The sequence below is a fragment of the Budorcas taxicolor genome, chromosome 3, assembly GCF_023091745.1.
Source record: "Budorcas taxicolor isolate Tak-1 chromosome 3, Takin1.1, whole genome shotgun sequence".
Taxonomy (NCBI): Eukaryota; Metazoa; Chordata; class Mammalia; order Artiodactyla; family Bovidae; genus Budorcas; species Budorcas taxicolor.
Window position 1 is genome coordinate 109,563,295 of NC_068912.1, and position 17,794 is coordinate 109,581,088.

The following is a 17,794-nucleotide window of genomic DNA, read 5'->3' on the forward strand; positions in this document are numbered from 1 at the left end:
TACTGGAGCGCTATAGCTAACCAGACCTCTCCACTTGACCCAACTCGGCGTCATCGCGGAGGCCTACCTGCCAATCCATCATCTCGGTCCTCATCTGCTCCGGTCTCGCAACTGCACTCGATTGGTCGAGCCGGAGTCAACATGGCGGCGCCCGTGTAACCCAGTCCATACCGCGAAGGCGACGCGGCCGTGGCGCGGGTCCCTTGGGGGTCAGAAGTCACCATGCTGAGGGCGGCGTGGAGGGCGCTGAGTTCGATTCGAACCCAGGCGGTGACACAGCCCTCAGTCCTCGGGCTGCCGGGCGGAGGGTGCGCCAAGCTTCTCTCCGTCCAGCGGGACCTTCCCTCAAGTCCTAGAGGTGAGCCGAGAAGCCGGACAGCGAGAGTAGAGAAATAGAATTTGGAGGAGATGGAGGGTATGAGTGGAAAGAGGCTACTCGGGGACGGTGTAGCGGCAGGAGAAAAAGTGGTGGGTGGGAAGAAGTGAGGTGAGGTGGGAGAGACACGGTGCATCCTGGTGCCGAAGAAATGCGGCGGCGGTTCGGCACAGAGGAAGGGTAATGCGACGGCTATAGACCAGAATCACGGCTGGACTGTTGAAGGAGACGGACCTCAGCCCCCCCTTTTTTTTGCGTAGGTCTCGTCCTGCAGACCGCCCGCGGATATGCCACCCAGAAACCAGGTAGGAACTGGATGCGACATGAGGCGGAAGAGAGATTCAGTTGCCTTGAAGGCTTGAGGTGGCTACTTAGAGCCACCCGGAGGCGGGGGTAGAGGGGTGATGGTGCAGAGGTCCTGCGAAGAAGCCCGCATTCACCTTGCAACAAAGTCGTGGGCCTGGATCCTGCATGAAGGGCAGGGGGAGGGGAGGATGGGAGCAGGAGCTTTTAGAGTGGGCGTGAGTGGAAATGAACCATTGAGAGGCAAGGGGCTGACACTACCGAGGCTTACCTAAAATACAGCAATTTGTGTCCGCCCTTCCCGGGTGGAGAGCCTGGTTTCCCATCCCCAGGCAGTCTGCATAGCTGTTCAGATCTCTCTTACTAGATGTTAATATTACTTGCTTAATATTATTAGTGTAATGGCAGAGCAGGGTCAGAGTGGAGAGGACAAGTTGATCTCTGCCTTGTCTCTCCCTCACCTGCAGGCACACACCAAGGCTGAGGCTTTCTTGTGATCTCTATCTGGTGTTTACCTTTCAGACATCTCCTTAAGTAAGCCCCTTATTTCATTCATGCGGTCAGCCAGCGAGTATTTGTAGAGTGTCTGTTCTGTGCTGAGCCACAGGACCAGACTTGGGGGGAATCAAAGGGAGTCGAACTCAGTCTGTCCACAGGAGGACCCATCCTAGTGGGACATCTGATAACTGTAGAGCCAGACAGGTGTGTGAGAGGCACAGGCACAGTACAGGGTCTTGGGAAAGGCTGTCTGCTCCCAGCATGAAATATCAAGGCAGATGTCCACAGGATTTACAGAGGAGAAACTGAACCTGGAGATACCAGTGCCTTGCTTGAGACCCTGGATGTCTCTGACAGAGGTGATGGGAAGAGCCAGGTCCAGGAGGAAGGGCAGTGAGAGCTGACTCTGGGTGTTTTCCATCCTTTGCTCTTGACAGTCCAGCAAAGCCAAGAAGATGACCCGCCCCCTTCCACGCTGCTGAAGGACTACCAGAATGTCCCTGGAATTGAGAAGTAAGCAGGACGGAATCTCTTTGATGAGGCAGAGAGCCCTGGGAGGATTGGCAAGGAGAGGGCTTCGAAGGGAGATACCTGCTGGATCTGAAGCTTGACTGTGAAACAGGGCAGAGAAGCCCAGGCATGGTGAGAGTGAGTGGGCAGGCGAGCCAGATGGAGCATACCTGCCTGCTGTTTCTATGCTCTGGGTAAAGACCCTCTGCCATTAGATACCAAGGAGGCACCGTGCCTCACAGGTCTTTGTAGAAATCTTGCATCTCTCAATCCTGTGAGGGAAGACATGGTGTTCCCATTTTGTAGATTATCAGACTCCCCAGTGTCATACAGCTTCTAAGGGGAATCAGGGCTGAAAGACATCAAAACCAGGCCCCTGTGCTCAGCCCCTGTCCTGTGCAGTGGGAGCTGGGCAGTCTGTCCAGTCCCTCCCACAGTGCAGTGTGACAGGAGAAAGAAACAATGACTGTCGAATTGAAGTGTCTCAAGACAGGCTGAGCCGTATCCCAGCTAAAATGGAAATCCTCTTTTTGCCCTCCCTGCAATGAGCCTGGAACACTCGAGCTGACAGCCCCAGTTTTCTGTTACCACATCATTGCATGTTCTCAGCCTAGCAGATCAGATCCATGCTGACTTAATTCCTGAGAAATGGCACCCCACTTCCAGAGAGTCCTGTTGTAAAAGAAATTTTTAACCATTCTTGCTTTTCAAACTAAAATGAAAACAGCATTGCTTCTCCTTCCCCCTTTCCCTCCACACCTGTCTCTCATTGCTGTGGTTTTTTCCCCACAGGGTTGATGATGTTGTGAAAAGACTCATATCTTTGGAAATGGCCAACAAGGTGAGTGGCCTTTGCCAAGCTTTGACCTCTCTCTGTCCTCTTCTGGAGACTCCCTCCTACCCTGGTAGCACCCCTCAGCCCATGCTTCTCAAGTCAAAGTGCTTATCCCACTGTCAGGCTGTACCCACTTGTCAGTACCCCAGACTGAGCATCTCCAGGGCAAGGACTAAGGGTACAGCTTGTTCCTCGTTGTACCCTTAGCACCTGACAAACAGTAGGGATTCAATAAAAATCTGATGCCTGCATGAGTGAGCAACATTCATCCAACATTCTGCTGTCAGTGGCATTGGCCTTAGGCTCACCTAGATGTGAACAGCCATGCGATTGGCCAGAGGCCATACCCTGATGAGCTGAGTGAAGTCAGTCCCTGAGCCTTGTGGCCTGGTTGCTGTGACCGCAGCCCTGTACTTGGAGGCGTGAGGGCTAGTTCTTAGCGGTTGGCAGACCTGACAGATTCTCCCTCTCTATCTTCAACAGAAGGAAATGCTAAAAATCAAGAAAGAGCAGTTGATGAGCAAGGTCGTGGAAAACCCGAAGGACACCAGCTCCCTGGAGGCTCGAAGTTGGTCAGGGGGCCCCTTGGGGGGTCGGGGTACAGGATAGTCTGCTAGCTGGTACTTGATTCAGGGCCCTCATCTGCAGATACACTGGTATTAGAGGTGGCTTGATAAAGGGAGAGACGGGAAGGAGGACCAGGGAACACTGGACTCGGTTTTCTGAGCTCCGTGCTGTAGTCGTATCTCTGTTTGAGCTCAGGTGACGTTCCTAAGGAGCCTGTTCCTCTCTGCGCTCTGCAGCTAAGGTGGTGTGAAAGGGCGTGTGGTCAGGGCCAGTGTCCCCACGGCACTCTCTGCAGTGCTCCCAGGACACAGTGTACCGCATACAGGAAGGGCCTTCTGTAGTGACAGCCTCTCCTTGGGGCCATCTTCTGCTTTTGCCTTTGTCCCTATCTCTGCAATACAGGCTTGAGCCACACAAGAGGATACCTGAAGGAAGGATGTTCTGAGGCTTAAGGAGATGAATGGGAGCTGATAATTCTGAAAACTCATTAGTGGAAACACAGAGATAAGGATGGCAGCTGGGGGAAAGAGGCAAGGAGGAGACCCTTGACAGTTAACCTTCAGTTATTGCCTCAGCAAGGACCTCTTGGGCTGTATTGAATCTGTAACCATGAGAGCAGGCATTCCAGACTAAGTTTAATAGGAACGCTCTAAAGTTTTACCATTACGAATGCTGATTTGGGGGTTTGGGGTTTGGCAATGAGACCTTCATAAAATTAAGGAACTTCCTTTCCTCAGGCTTTGCATTCTAAAGGCAAGATATTCCAAAGTCTTTTGAGCTTTAAAAATTCAGACTGCTCTGGGAATGGTGGAGAGCTGTACAAGAGCTTTGGTGATTGTTATTCCTTGAGGTTTTAAAACATTACCAAGGTCTGGCCCTTCCTTCCTCTGTGCCTGTCTCTCATCCTCTGTGGTTTGTGGTTTCAGTTGTTGCCTTGACTGTCAAGATCCGCAGTTATGAAGAACACATGCAGAAACATCGCAAGGTAACCCTTGGGCCTCACTCAGAGCTAAACGTCAGCAGCTGTGGGGAGAGGAGCCTGCGCACTGAGGGGCTCCGGGTCCGAAGAAGCAGCTTGAGAAGCCCGGTGGCCAGAGCAGCAGAGCACCCGCCCCTCAGCTGCAGTGGGAAACACTTCCCTCCCGCCTCGCCTCCGGAGGAGACGAGGGAGGCTTACAGGGCGGGCTGAGGGTCGTTAATGGTCAAAAAGAGCACAAACTTCAGAGCAAGGGCACAGTGTGTGGCCCACAGGGGCGCTCAGTAGTTGGTGAGTGCATGAGTGGGGTCAGATTCCCCTGGCTTCAAAACTCAGCTCTGCCACCGCCCCTTGACTAGCTGTGGGTCTCTGGGGAAGTTACCTGTCCAAGCCTCGGTTCTCCTGTCTGTCAAATGGGGACCGAATTAGTACCTGCTGAGAGGATTGCAAGGACCGTATGAATATAATGGCAGCCAACATGAGGCCTATAAAGTATTTATAGGCCTCATACTAAATACTCTGTGTGCACCAGTTCATTTAACCCTCATACTCTTCTTTGTAGCCCGTAGTACGGAAGAATAATCTAGGCGTGGCATGATTCAGTTACCCCTGCAGGCACACCACTAGGAAATGCTGTGCTGGGACTTGAAACTTGGTGGTCTTGCTCCAGACCCACATTCCTAACCGGTCTGCCAGATCTCAGCACAGTGTCAGACGCAGAGCTGCTGTAATGAAGCAGTTGCTGGTATTTTTAATAAACACACAGTTGTTAACACGAACTGGTCTGGCTCCACGCCTGGCACCTCTCTTCCCTGAAGCTAGTTGAGCTGTTCCATGAGCTCAAAGTTGGAGTATGGAACACCAACCCAACTGAGGAAGCAGTGTTTTGCTGCCGGCAGGGGTCTTCCTTGGCCTTCCCTCCTCCCACCCCAGCTGACAGTGTGCTGAGCTGTGGAGAGGCTGAGTGGGTAGGTGGAGGGGAAAGAGCATGAGATGTGGAGTCTGACCACCAGACTTGGATTCCAGACTGATCTTAAACAAGGTCCTGACCCAGCACAGTTCTGAAACCTTTAATGAATCAGTTAACATCTTTGAGCCTTTACTTTCCCATCTGTGAAATGGGCATGACACTGCCTAGCTCAGAGTTGCGCTGACATTTGCCTAAGATTGTTTCAGTGCCATGGTAAAATGACCACGCTTTGTTTCTGTGAAGTGGCACCCACTTATCTACATAATACTCAAAGTAATACCGATTCTCATACAGGACAAAGCCCACAAGCGCTATCTGCTGATGAGCCTTGACCAAAGGCAAAAGATGCTCAAAAACCTCCGCAAGACCAACTATCCTGTCTTTGAGAAGACATGCAAGGAGCTGGGGATTGAGTACACCTTTCCCCCTCCGTACCACCGGAAAATCCACCGACGCTTGGCAACCAAGAAGGCTCTGTGCATTCGGGTATGATTCAGAACTGCTGCTTTGGTTGGTCCCACTCCAGGACTGTGGTGGAGAGAGCAGAGGGAGGGGTCGTCTGAGTCTGAGCAAGGCATGGAGCTGGGCCTGAGGCCTTGTGGCTCCCAGGCCACCAAGTCCATGGAGAAAGGCTGGGGTGACCATCTGAGCGAGTCATTCCCCACCCCAGCTGCTTCGAGTCTGCAGTTTTGCATAGTATTACAAAGGCTTATCCCGTCCCCTCTTATCCCCAGGTTTTCCAAGAGGTTCAAAAGCTGAAGAAGCAAAAAAGAGCCTTAAAAACTGCAGCTGCAGCAGCCCAGAAACAAGGCCAGAGGAACCCAGAGAGCCCTTCTGAAGCCAGACCAGAGGCAATCAAAGAAACCCAATAAATGTTGATAAAGTCATGTCTTGCTGCCTTGAAGAATAACAGTAGAGAAGGTGGGGCTCCTTGTGGCCTGGGACAAGGAGGAATTCACTCGTTCATGCAGCTCTGGGGTCCTGGGAGTGTCAGAGGCAGAGTCCCTGCCCTCATGCACCACAGGACACATTCTCATCACACACCTCAACACACGCTCAGGTAAACAACCCCCTGTCATCCAGGGGCCGTTCAGTGGAGGCGAGACCGAGCACACGGTGGCACAGAGGAAGCAAGGCTGACTGGCTGCTGGGTGAGGAAGCCAGTGTTGGAACTGCCTCTAAACGGTTGCCTAAAGGATGAGTGGCAGTTCACCAGGCGGGAGTGGGGAAGGAGGGTGTCCTAGGCAGGAGGGATTGCAAGTGCAAAGACAAGTGTACGAGCGTGTGCTGCACTCGGAAAAGCAGCAGAGCTGGACACACAGCTTGACAGGTAGGCTCCAGCTGGGCTATGAGAGGCTGCATGTGCTGGCTGGGAAGGAGTGATGATAAAGTCTGTGTTTGCACTAGATCCGCAGCAGCAGTGTAGAGCTGGACAAGACGGGGAGAGATCAGAGCGATTAATTGCGGGAGACAGGGGTATTGGTGTTCAGACTGAAAATCTGAAAAAAGTCTGTCCCTAAAACTGCACAGGTACAAAACATTGCTTATAAATTCTGGGGCATTACGGACAACTCCCTTCCCATAAAGCCCACCCATTTACACCAATTCAAGTGCCAAGGCCTTGAAGCCTGAGTATGCTTAGTATGTTTGAAAAATCCAAAGAAGACTGTGTGACTAAAGCTGAGCCAGCAAAGAGAAGAGTAGGAAGAGATGAGGTCAGAGGAGTTAGCAGAAACCAGATAATACGGAGCTTTTGGGGTGTATTAGTCTGTTCAGGCTGCTGTTTTAAAGTACCATAAACTGAGTGGCTTAACAGATGTATTTTCTGTTCTGGAGGCTAGCAATTCCAATATCCAGGTGCAGGCTGATTTGGTTTCTGATGAGGAATCTTCCTGGCTTGTAGATGGCCACATCTTGACCATGTCCTCACATGTGAAGGGAAGCAGGAAAATGAAGAGAGAGAAAAAGAGAAGAGATTGCTTTTGCCCTTCTCAGTTCAGTCACTGAGTTGTGTCTGACTCTGCGACCTCGTGGACTGCAGTATGTCAGGCCTCCCTGTCCATCACCAACTCCCAGAGCTTACTCAAACCCATGTCCATTGAGTCGGTGATGCCATCCAACCATCTAACCCTCTGTCTTCCCCTTTTCCTCCTGTCTTCAATCTTTCCCAGCATCAGGGTCTTCTCACATGAGTCAGTTCTTCACATCAGGAGGCCAAAGTATTGGAGTTTCAGCTTCAGCATCAGTCCTTCCAATGAATATTTAGGACTGATTTCCTTTAGGATGGACTAGTTGGGTCTCCTTGCAGTCCAAGGGACTCTCAAGAGTCTCCTCCAGGGTGTGGAGAAAAGGGAACCCTCTTACACTGTTGGTGGGAATGCAAACTAGTACAGCCACTATGGAGAACAGTGTGGAGATTCCTTTAAAAACTGGAAATAGAACTGCCTTATGACCCAGCAATCCCACTGCTGGGCATACACACCAAGGAAACCAGAATTGAAAGAGACACATGTACCCCAATGTTCATTGCAGCACTGTTTATAACAGCCAAGACATGGAGACAACCTAGATGTCCATCAGCAGATGAATGGATAAGAAAGCTGTGGTACATATACACAGTGGAGTATTAGCCATTAAAAAGAGCACATTTGAATCAATTCTAATGAGGTGGATGAAATGAGCCGATTATACAGAGTGAAGTAAGCCAGAAAGAGAAACACCAATACAGTATACTAACGCGTATATATGGAATTTAGAAAGATGGTAACGATAACCCTGTATGCGAGACAGCAAAAGAGACACAGATGTATAGAACAGTCTTTTGGACTCTGTGGGAGAGGGAGAGGGTGGGATGATTTGGGAGAATGGCATTGAAACGTGTAATATATAAGAAACGAATTACCAGTCTAGGTTAGATGCAGGATGCTTGGGGCTGGTGCACTGGGATGACCCAGAGGAATGGTATGGGGAGGGAGGTGGGAGAGGGGTTCAGGATTGGGAACACGTGTACACCCATGGCGGATTCATGTTGATGTGTGGCAAAACCAATACAATATTGTAAAAAAATAAAACATGAAAACATTTTTAAAAAGTCTTCTCCAACACCACAGTTCAAAAGCATCAATTCTTCAGCACTCAGCTTTCTTTATAGTCCAACTCTCACATCCATACATGACTACTGGGAAAACCATAGCCTTGACTAGACAGACTTTTGTTGGCAAAGTAATGTCTCTGCTTTTTAATATGCTGTGCAGGTTGGTCATAACTTTTCTTCCAAGGAGAAGAAAAGTTATTCTTCTAATAAGGGCATTAATCCCCTCATGAGGGCTCTACCCTCATGACCTCACTCTCATGACCACCTAAAGACCCCATCTCCAAATACCATTACATTGAGAGTTAGGGCTTCAACCTTTGAATTTGGGAAGAACAAATATTCAGTACATAACACTGGGGGAAAGACTTTAGATTTCATGCTGAGCGAGAAAGGAAGCCAGAAAGGAAGGAAGGTGCATTATAGTGAGGTCCAAAGAGCAGCTGGAAACCAGAGACAGGTTTGGGAGTTACCTTTAAGGTGAAGCCATGGGTGTGAGTGAAATTGCTCAGGGAGAGAATGTGAGTGAAGAAAACAGGATCATGTCCAGATGGGAAGGATAATTTCTGAGGGCGTATCCTGAGTCAGGAGGGGCAGCTGAGGTCAAGAGGAAGGTGACATGATGGTGGAACAGAGGGCCTGGGGTCCTGAGGAATCAGAAGTGAGATGAAAGGGTCAGATACCACCTCCAGGAACAGGAGGGAATGCCTGTTACAGGACAGGACTTGAATAGACACAGCTACTTTAGAGATGCTGTGCTGGAGGAGAAGGCGAAAAAGGAACACAGTCACAGATTCATGGAACAGGCTCTACAGGAAAGGCATTGTTTTAAGTGTTGCATTAGTCTCATTAACTCACCTAATCTTTAAAGCCACCTTTACCAAGCTTCCCCCCGCCAACCCCACTGCCATATTGGCGTAATTATCCTCATCTTACCATGAGAGAATTGAAACGCAGGCAATTTGTTCAAATTCACACAGCTGGTTAGAGGTAGGCACGGATTCAAACCCACATCTGTCTTGACTCCAAAGCCCATGTTCTGTTCATGATATCACACTGCCTAGGGATTAAAAGACGCTTACTCCTTGGAAGGAAAGTTATGACCAACCTAGATAGTATATTCAAAAGCAGAGACATTACTTCGCCAACAAAGGTCCGTCTAGTCAAGGCTATGGTTTTTCCAGTGGTCATGTATGGATGTGAGAGTTGGACTGTGAAGAAAGCTGAGTGCCGAAGAATTGATGGTTTTGAACTGTGGTGTTGGAGAAGACTCTTGAGAGTCCCCTGGACTGCAAGGAGATCCAACCAGTCCATTCTGAAGGAGATCAGCCCTGGGATTTCTTTGGAAGGAATGATGCTAAAGCTGAAACGCCAATACTTTGGCCACCTCATGCGAAGAGTTGACTCATTGGAAAAGACCTTGATGCTGGGAAGGATTGGGGGCAGGAGGAGAAGGGGACGACAGAGAATGAGATGGCTGGATGGCGTCACCCACTCGATGGACATGGGTTTGGGTGAACTCCAGGAGTTGGTGATGGACAAGGAGGCCTGGCGTGCTGCAATTCATGGGATCGCAAAGAGTCGGACACGACTGAGCGAATGAACTGAACTGAACTGAACAGAGGGGGAAAAGTGGTCTGAGAAGCTCTGGGAGGAAACTACACTCCAACAAACTCAAATGCTTTTAGCAACCAGGCAGATAGCATAGTGCATGAAGATAATGATGCTAAGCTGCTTATTACAGTCCCATCTTAGTTATAGTCCCTTTTAAGACAGTGCACAGACCAGCCAAGATCAAATCAAAGCCCTGGGCTGCTAGCTTTCAATCACTGTATAGCATCCACTGAGATGTCAGTTAAGCACCAAAAATTCTTCATGATGAAGCAGTTTCAGTGGAGTGGCGAAAGCTGAATCCAATGGCAATGAAGTGGGTGATGGTGATGGGGGAAATTGAGGTTACAAGAGTAGACTATTCTTTTAAAACCTTGGCTTTGAAAGGAAGGAAAGTGGACTCCAGAAGGTGTGGGAAAGACTTGAGCTTATATGTTAAGGGAAGACTTTCCAGTGGTGGGTGTAGTTATCAGTAAGAGGAGGTGATGCTCCAAAGAGATGACGCTAATGAGTTTGAGTTCAACTGGATTGCAAACTATCAAGGGAGTGCAGAAGAGGTCTCTGGAAAGGCAGTTAGAGCCAAAGTGGACAGGTTGAATGCCTCACAAAGGCATTTCACCTGTGATCTGCCAAACAGTAGAAAGCCACCGAAGGGGTGTCATGGCAAAAGCCTGACAGGTGTCTTCTGAAATTTAGCCTAGCAGCCAGGCCCATGGAAGTGAGAAAAGAGCAGTTAATATGGAGAAACATGGTAATGCAGACAAAAAGAAAGAAATGTGAGAAAGATTTTGGTGGGAAAAGCAGAATTGGTGAAAGATAATAAGACCCAGGGGGAGGGAGCTGGAAAACAAGGCTCAGGTTTCAAGTCTGAGCGGCTGGAGGGGAAGATTAGGTTTTAGAAGCATTGAAATTTACAGAAATGGTTATCAAAGTAAAAATGTGAAAACAGCAGATGATGAGAAGGTGATCCTGGAGCTCCAGATGAAGGTGAAGAACGTGGTCACTGCCCTCAAAACAGAGAAGTGGATGGTAGGCCTGCTTAACCGTGCGGGAGCTTCAGAGAGCACAGCATGCATCCTGAACAGGCCTGGTTTGCCTCCTGGTGCATGAAACAAGGGGCTTCACGCCAAGTGGCTTTTAGGGAGGAAACGCAAATAATTCAAGGACCTCTGGTACTTTCCCCGCCTGAACGTTACCATTTTGCTGAGGGCTTTCCTGGCATTTTGCATGATTTCAGTGATTCCTCTCTGCAACATGGGGAGATGGCTGTCCCCTCCATTTTCCAGTATGAGGAAGTCGAGGTTCGAAACAACTGCCCCAAGTCACACAGCGAGGAAACTGCAGAGCAGGGATTCAAACCCAGGTCTGCCTGGAGAAGAAAATGTCAACCCACTCCAGTATTCTTGTCTGGAGAACCCCAGGGACTGAGGAGCCTGGTGGGCTACAGTCTATGGGGGTCACAGGAGTTGGACATGACTTAGCGACTAAACCACCAAACCACCACCTACGAACGTGTTGCAGGAAGGGGGACCCCTTCTAGGGCCCAAAACTGGGCTCTTGTCTAACACTCAGAAATGAATTGTCCAAGGAGACACATGTGCTGACAAAGCAAGAGATTTTACTGGGAAAGGGCACCCAGGTGGAGAGCAGTAGGGTAAGGGAACCCAGGAGAACAGCTTTGTCACATGGCTTCCAGTCTCGGGTTTTATGGTGATGGGATTAGTTTCCAGGTTGTCCTTAGCCAATCATTCTGACTCAAGAGTCATTCCTGGTGGTGCATGCCTTGTTCAGCCAAGATGGATGCCAGAGAGAAAGATTCTGGGAAGTGGTCAGACAGGTGGTGTCTCCTTTTGACCTTTCCCAAACTCTTTTGGTTGGTGGAGGCTTATTAGTTCCCTGTTCCTTACCAGAACCTCCTGCCGAAAAACAATTCATGCAAATGGTTACTGTGGTGCCTGGCCAGGGTGGGCGGTTTCAGTGCTTCCTATAATAAAGGTATAAAGGAATTGACTTCTAACCAAATTGAATCAAGTGATTCTCATATTTGTCAGGGTCACAAATCTGCCAATTCCTTTGAACTTACTGAGAAAGTCTATTAGAATGGAAAATCTGATTTAACTTGAAAATTGTGTTTTGGCTTTTGTTGGTAAAATTACATGATATAAATAATTTTGAAGCTAATGTGATGATCATATTAAAAATTACTTAAAAACAACAACAGGCCTGTCTGCCCAGTGAGTGAATAAAGTCACTCAGTCGTGTCTGACTCTGTGGCCCCATGGACAGTAGCCTACCAGGCTCCTCTTTCCATAGGATTTTCCAGGCAAGAGTATTGGAGTGGGTTGCCATATCCTTCTCCAGGAGATCTTCCCAACCCAGGGATCGAACCCAGGTCTCCCACATTGTAGGCAGACGCTTTACCATCTGAGCCACCAGGGAAGAGCCCAGAGTCTGCTCTAAAAGAGTTCGGCTTGGGTTTTGTGGATCAGAGGGTAAATCTGCCTGCAATGCAGGAGACTTGAGTTCGATCGCTGGATGGGAAAGATCCACTGGAGAAGGGACGGCTACCCACTCCAGTATTCTTGCCTGGAGAATCCCATGGATAGAGGAGCCTGGCGGGCTACAGTCCACAGGGTCACAGAGTCCGTCAGGTCAGAGGCGACAAACACTTTCAGTTTCCTCCTTTAGGGGCACGTGAGCACTTCCCCCTGGCGAGGAGAAGGAGGCCGCCCTGCCGATCTTCGCCCACCCTCCGGGTCTCAAGAAAATCAAAACTGGCGCTCAGGGCCCAAGGCCGGGGGAGCTCCGTCCAATCAACCCGGTAGGTCTTAGCCGCCCCGCCCAGTACGCGCTCGCCCCCGAGTGCCTACCAACAAACGGCCTGTTGATTGGCCTTCTTTGCCGCCTGTCGCGTTGCCTAGCAACCGGGCTTTAGGGACGCGACTGAGGGCCGTCCAGGCCTCTGGCTACTAAACCTGGAGGCTCTGTACCAGACGCGCTGGCTTTCCGGCACCATGTCCATGCGGACGCTACCGCTGCTCTTCCTGAACTTGGGCGGGGAGATGCTTTACATCCTGGACCAGCGGCTGCGGGCCCAGAACATTCCCGGAGACAAGGCCCGCAAAGGTGAGAGGCTCCCGGCCCGCACAGCCAGCCCCGACCCCTCAGCCAGACCTCTAGAGCCAAGCGCCTTTACAGATTGACCAACACCCCTGCACTCTGCGCCCTCATAGCCGGGGACCTCTTTCATAACCCACAGCCCCATCCAGACAGAACCCCTCATCAGCACAGTCCCCAAAAGATCGTTTCACCACAGAGGGATTTAATACCCCCATTGAATATTATGAGGGTACCTGACCTCCCCCCATTTACTCATCCCCTTAAACCGGAGATGATTTCCCAACCTCTCTTGACAATTGATCCCTCCCAAATATGAGCGTCCCAGTGGTCCATCCGTGGTGGCACAGTGCTAGTCGGAGCATCCTCTTTCCCCCCCAGGGAACCTTCTGAGTCTCCATTCCTCTGTACAGTATCCTCCTTCATAAACCGGAGGCCAGTCTTGCTAAGTTCAGAAGCTGTTTTTAGCTATTTCTAGAAAGGTGGGCGTCTGAAATAACATGGATAAATAAGAAAATATAAGAAAGTTGTCTTTTCCCTTCACAATTGTTTGGAGAGAATGCAGTTATGGAAATAATTATATGAGAGTTTCTAAAATGTAAAATATGCCTCCCATACACACCACATCTAACCCCAGAGAAATGGCCACCCAGAACTCTCTGCCACCCTTTTTCTCTCCTTTCCCCCTCCTTCTCAACCAACAGCTGTTTTCACTAAGTTTCCTGGGATTAAGTATGAAGGAAATACTGTATTTGAAGATAGAGAAAGGAAAGTTGGTATAAAAGTAACTGACATAGTCGCTGATTCAAATATTTACTGTCTCCAACAGTCTCCATACACTCAGTTGATGTTCAGCATACAAATGCAGATATTCACTGTTGTGTCTGTGCAATTGAGTCCAAGTCCATACATAAAGAGAAAGAGCTCCCTATAGCATACCCCCTCCATTAATTCTGTACACTGCTGCCAGTGAGCATTCTGACATTTGAATCTGTCCATACACCTCGCTATTGAAAACCCTTTGTCAGCTTCCCACTGCTGTCTGGATGGAGGCCAAGTCCTTGGCAGGACATTTCAGGGACCTTCCTGATCTGACCCCCTGTCCACCTCTGCAGTCCCAGCTTCCACCGCTGCCTGCCTCCTGCTGTGTATCTTGATACCAAACTGCTTGTAGGTCTCCATTTAAAGCATGCTCACTCATGTTTCCATGCTGGTAATTCCCATTCTACCCCAACCCTCCCATTTCCATGCTAGTCACTTCCCTTCCATCCTGCATTCAGCTTAAGAATTGTCTCCTCATTGGCACATGGAAACGGCCTGCGCATACTCCCATGCTAGATCTGTGTCCCCCTCAACCTTATCGCTAGCCACATTATACTGAAATTGTCTGCATATGTGTCTGTCTCCCCCACGTGATTGTCTTATTCACCTTTGTACTCCAGCGCCTAGCATAATGCCTACAACTGAATAAACTAGTGCTCAGTAAATGTTTGTTGAACTACTGTTTGATATTACATTGCCGTTTTTCCCTCAAGAGGGTTCTGTTTTCCTTGGTGCTGTTCTGTGATTTCATTTAGGCTTTTGGCACCAGTGAGCTGATAGGTAGTGCTTGGACTGGTGGTCTGCAGTCTTGGAAGGCAGGATACATTAGCACTTAAGAACATGCTGTCTGGAGTCATACAGATATGGTTCCCAATTCCAGCTTTGCCATTTAACTAATTGTATAACCTTGGAGTGTAAACTCTGTATGCCTGTTTCTTTCTCCATAGAAGGGGATTAATAAAATATACCTCACAGTGACATCGTAAAGATCGAATGAGATGATGTACTTAACATGTTTAACACAATGAGTAGCAGCTGTGGTCTTTCAAGAGGTGGTCTGGGCAAGACCCTGTGATTATACTAGGGGCCTGGCTTCCTTTGTGTTCAGGAGCTGCAGTCCTGGGTTTGCTAGAGACGGCACCAGGGAGTTTCAGCCATCTTCCATAATTCACATTCACACACTTTCCTTCCACCATTGAGTTGTATCAGATGCCATTGAGGTGCTGGGCACAGCCTCATGCAGCCCTTTGCATCCTCTGGAGGTAGGGCTTTTGACAAGTCTTTGCAGTAACTGATTCTAAACCTAGGGGATATGTCTTCCTAATGCAATAGCAACAAATACTTATTAAGCACTTAACCATGTACCATGGACTTCTCTGAACACCCTAATCCCCACAACCATCCTATCGTGTAGGTAATACTACTATCCCCGTTTTACAGATGGGGAAAGTGAGGTCCATTTGCCCAGGTTTGCATAACTGGTAAGAAGGAAGAGTAATGGATTTGAACCCAGGTCATCAGGCTCTAGAGTTCATCCTCTTCACCCACAACCTTCACGGCTGCCCTGTACTTCCACACTCGAGGGGACTACATCAGAATCTTGGTGGAGGGAATGGGGTGGGGAGGGAGTTGGAAGGTTGGGACGGAGAGGCTTGAAAAAAAATCCAGGATTCCCACTGGTCTCATCAAAGAAATGACAGAAAATAGTTGGTTGATGAGGACATGCAGAAAATAGAATGAGAAAACAGGGCAAAGGGTGTGAGATTAAAGCAGTCAACTAGTCCTCACTGAAGCTCTGGATGGAAATCGTGTTTCTTCTAGAAGTTTTCACTGTCTTACACAACTAATTGGTCTCCTGGAGGCCATCCCACTCCCTTAAGTCCAGGGCCGATCTTGCAGTTTCTCCCCAGAAGGCAGCTCGCTCTAGTTTAGCCTTCAACAGAAAGGAAGTGCTCTCTCTGTGGGGCAACTTCTGACTGTTGCATACTGAATGAAGTCCCATGTTTAAGCAATTGCCAGAATAATAAAAAAAAGTTGCCTTTGCCTCACTCCCGGAAGATCCCCTGGAGAAGGGAAAGGCTACCCACTCCAATATTCTGCCCTGGAGAATTCCATCGATTGTATAGTCCATGGTGTTGCAAAGAGTCGGACACAACTGAGCAACTTTCACTCACTCACTCACCCTCTTACAAATACTCATAAGCAAGGCCCTCTTACCATTTGTTTGCCTTCCTCATTTGACAGAAGGGGAAACTAAGGCATGGGGCTATTAAGTGATTTTCCCAAGATATGCAGATCACAGAGTAGTACTGAGCAACTGAGTGCTGTGAGATACTATATTTTTATAGTTCCAATGTAACAGGAAGCTCTGGATAAGCCTTGAGCCTACCTTCCACTCAAAATATAAAGTGGAATTGTCACAAACAAGTCGTCCTTCTTTACCTTCCCTGGATCCTCAGAAGGAAAGAGGGCCAGGAGCACACACAGCTCGACAGCGACCTCTGCTGGAGATGAACGACACTGCCTGCAGGAGTGCCTGGTAGCCCTGGGCATGTGTTCGCCAGCTCTTTTATTTTGGTCGGCAGCAGGTAATCACTCTCCCTTAGGGTTGGTGAGCCCCTGGCAGCCCCGCTGTTGCCAAACACACCTTCAAGAGGGTTGCAGCTCTATCCCTCTGAATTCCCACGAGCCTTTCAGGGAAGACCACCTGTGAAATAAATGCCCTGAAATGACAGATGTGGACATTATGCCAAAGAAGCCAGCATCTGCTCAAAGAAGGCTAGAGTCTTGGTGCTGCTTCCCCAGTGTTTTCTCTCCAGAACCCTGTAACTCTGTGGGAGAAAGACGGTGAATTTTCCCAGAGGAGTCTGACCCTGCAGTAGGAACCCTTTGCGGGTAGGCAGGACATGGCACTCGCTGTGCTTTCAGGAGGGTCTCAGGAGCTGTCGGCACTGCATACTGTAGGCACGTATATGCTAATTCAGAGAAGGCAATGGCACCCCACTCCAGTACTCTTACCTGGAAAATCAAATGGACGGAGGAGCCTGGTAGGCTGCATTCCATGGGGTCTCGAAACTGAGCGACTTCACTTTCATGCATTGGAGAAGGAAATGGCAACCCACTCCAGTGTTCTTGCCTGGAGAATCCGAGGAACGGCGGAGCCTGGTGGGCTGCCGTCTACGGGGTCACACAGAGTTGGGCACGACTGAAGCGACTTAGCCGCAGCAGCAGCATGCATGTTATAACCTCAGGAGTCACTTCTCAAACAATTTAGTGCAAATGTTCACAAAATACACCAAACTACAAAATGTTTTTAAAATGTGGTTGTGTGTAGAACTCTGTTTATCCATGAGTGGTTTTAGATTGAAATCTCTCCCAAAAAATCAAGAGCCTTTATGGGTGGCACCCAAAATTCTGAAATAGAGAAAGCAGAACTAGGAGAGAAGTCGGATAAGTGTTTGAGAGAAGTCGGATAACTATTTTATCCCAACAACCCTACTGGGTGGGTGTAATTATAATCCCCATTTCACAGATGAAGAAGCTGAAATTACACAAGCTGCTTGAAGTTATACAGCTAGTAAGCAGCAGAGCCAGGTCTCAGCCCATTAAAGGGTCATGATTCTCACAGATTTCTCTAGCCAAGTACATTTTTCCTTATTTAGTCTCTTCTTGGTATTTCCCTGTCTACCTTTGTCCTCAGGAGCTTTCTGTACAGTGGTCCCATCATTATTTCCCTCTTTTTACATGGAAGTCATACCTCTCTGTATAAAAGGTAAATCAGAAACAAATAGTTTTTTTCTGTTAATTTATATTTCTAGTTTTTGTTTTTTTTTAATTTGAGTAGTTCTGTAAGTAGTGAGTAGTTCTGAGTAGTTCTAGAAAGAGAACTCTTGCATTAATAAGAGAATCAGGTTGTAAAGAAAGAAAATTCTTTCTGTACCTGTTCTCAGGATTATTCTTCCTTGTGGAAGTTAGTGTTTTTAAAAGCCTTATTTTGAAAGATGTCTACTCTCAGAGCATTAGAGAGGATGGCTTCTTGAACCTTGCAAGGTAAATCCCAGGGTATTTCATCCTCCTGAGCTTCCTCTCCTCCTGGGCCACCCTCTATAAGATACAGC

The 17,794-nt window shown here is 48.7% G+C and overlaps 2 protein-coding genes across 3 annotated transcripts in view; both read left to right on the forward strand.

The window, feature by feature from the left end:
- Positions 1–135: 135 nt before the first annotated feature.
- MRPS15 (mitochondrial ribosomal protein S15) lies at positions 136–5,922 on the forward strand. The gene is made up of 8 exons (XM_052637484.1): positions 136–358; positions 637–681; positions 1,615–1,690; positions 2,480–2,528; positions 3,006–3,090; positions 4,016–4,074; positions 5,330–5,521; positions 5,770–5,922. Exons 1-8 carry the CDS (start codon positions 223–225, stop codon positions 5,905–5,907), a joined length of 780 nt encoding a protein of 259 aa, XP_052493444.1. The 5' UTR covers positions 136–222; the 3' UTR covers positions 5,908–5,922.
- Positions 5,923–12,723: 6,801 nt separating this feature from the next.
- The window catches only part of OSCP1 (organic solute carrier partner 1), a 28,210-nt gene continuing 23,139 nt past the window's right edge, over positions 12,724–17,794 (forward strand). For both annotated transcript variants that reach the window (XM_052637820.1, XM_052637821.1), the window contains exon 1: positions 12,724–12,863. In XM_052637820.1, the coding sequence (XP_052493780.1) occupies positions 12,752–12,863 (112 nt within the window). In that variant the 5' untranslated portion in view covers positions 12,724–12,751. The remainder of the gene's footprint in view (positions 12,864–17,794) is intronic.

What these genes read in the sequence shown, in the direction of transcription:
- MRPS15 (XM_052637484.1), top strand. Translation starts at nt 223, where the DNA reads ATGCTGAGGGCGGCGTGGAGGGCGCTGAGTTCGATTCGAACCCAGGCG. An exon ending in AATGTCCCTGGAATTGAGAA is followed by an intron (nt 1,691 to 2,479) that starts GTAAGCAGGACG and finishes TTTTCCCCACAG; the next exon opens with GGTTGATGATGTTGTGAAAA. An exon ending in CTTTGGAAATGGCCAACAAG is followed by an intron (nt 2,529 to 3,005) that starts GTGAGTGGCCTT and finishes TATCTTCAACAG; the next exon opens with AAGGAAATGCTAAAAATCAA.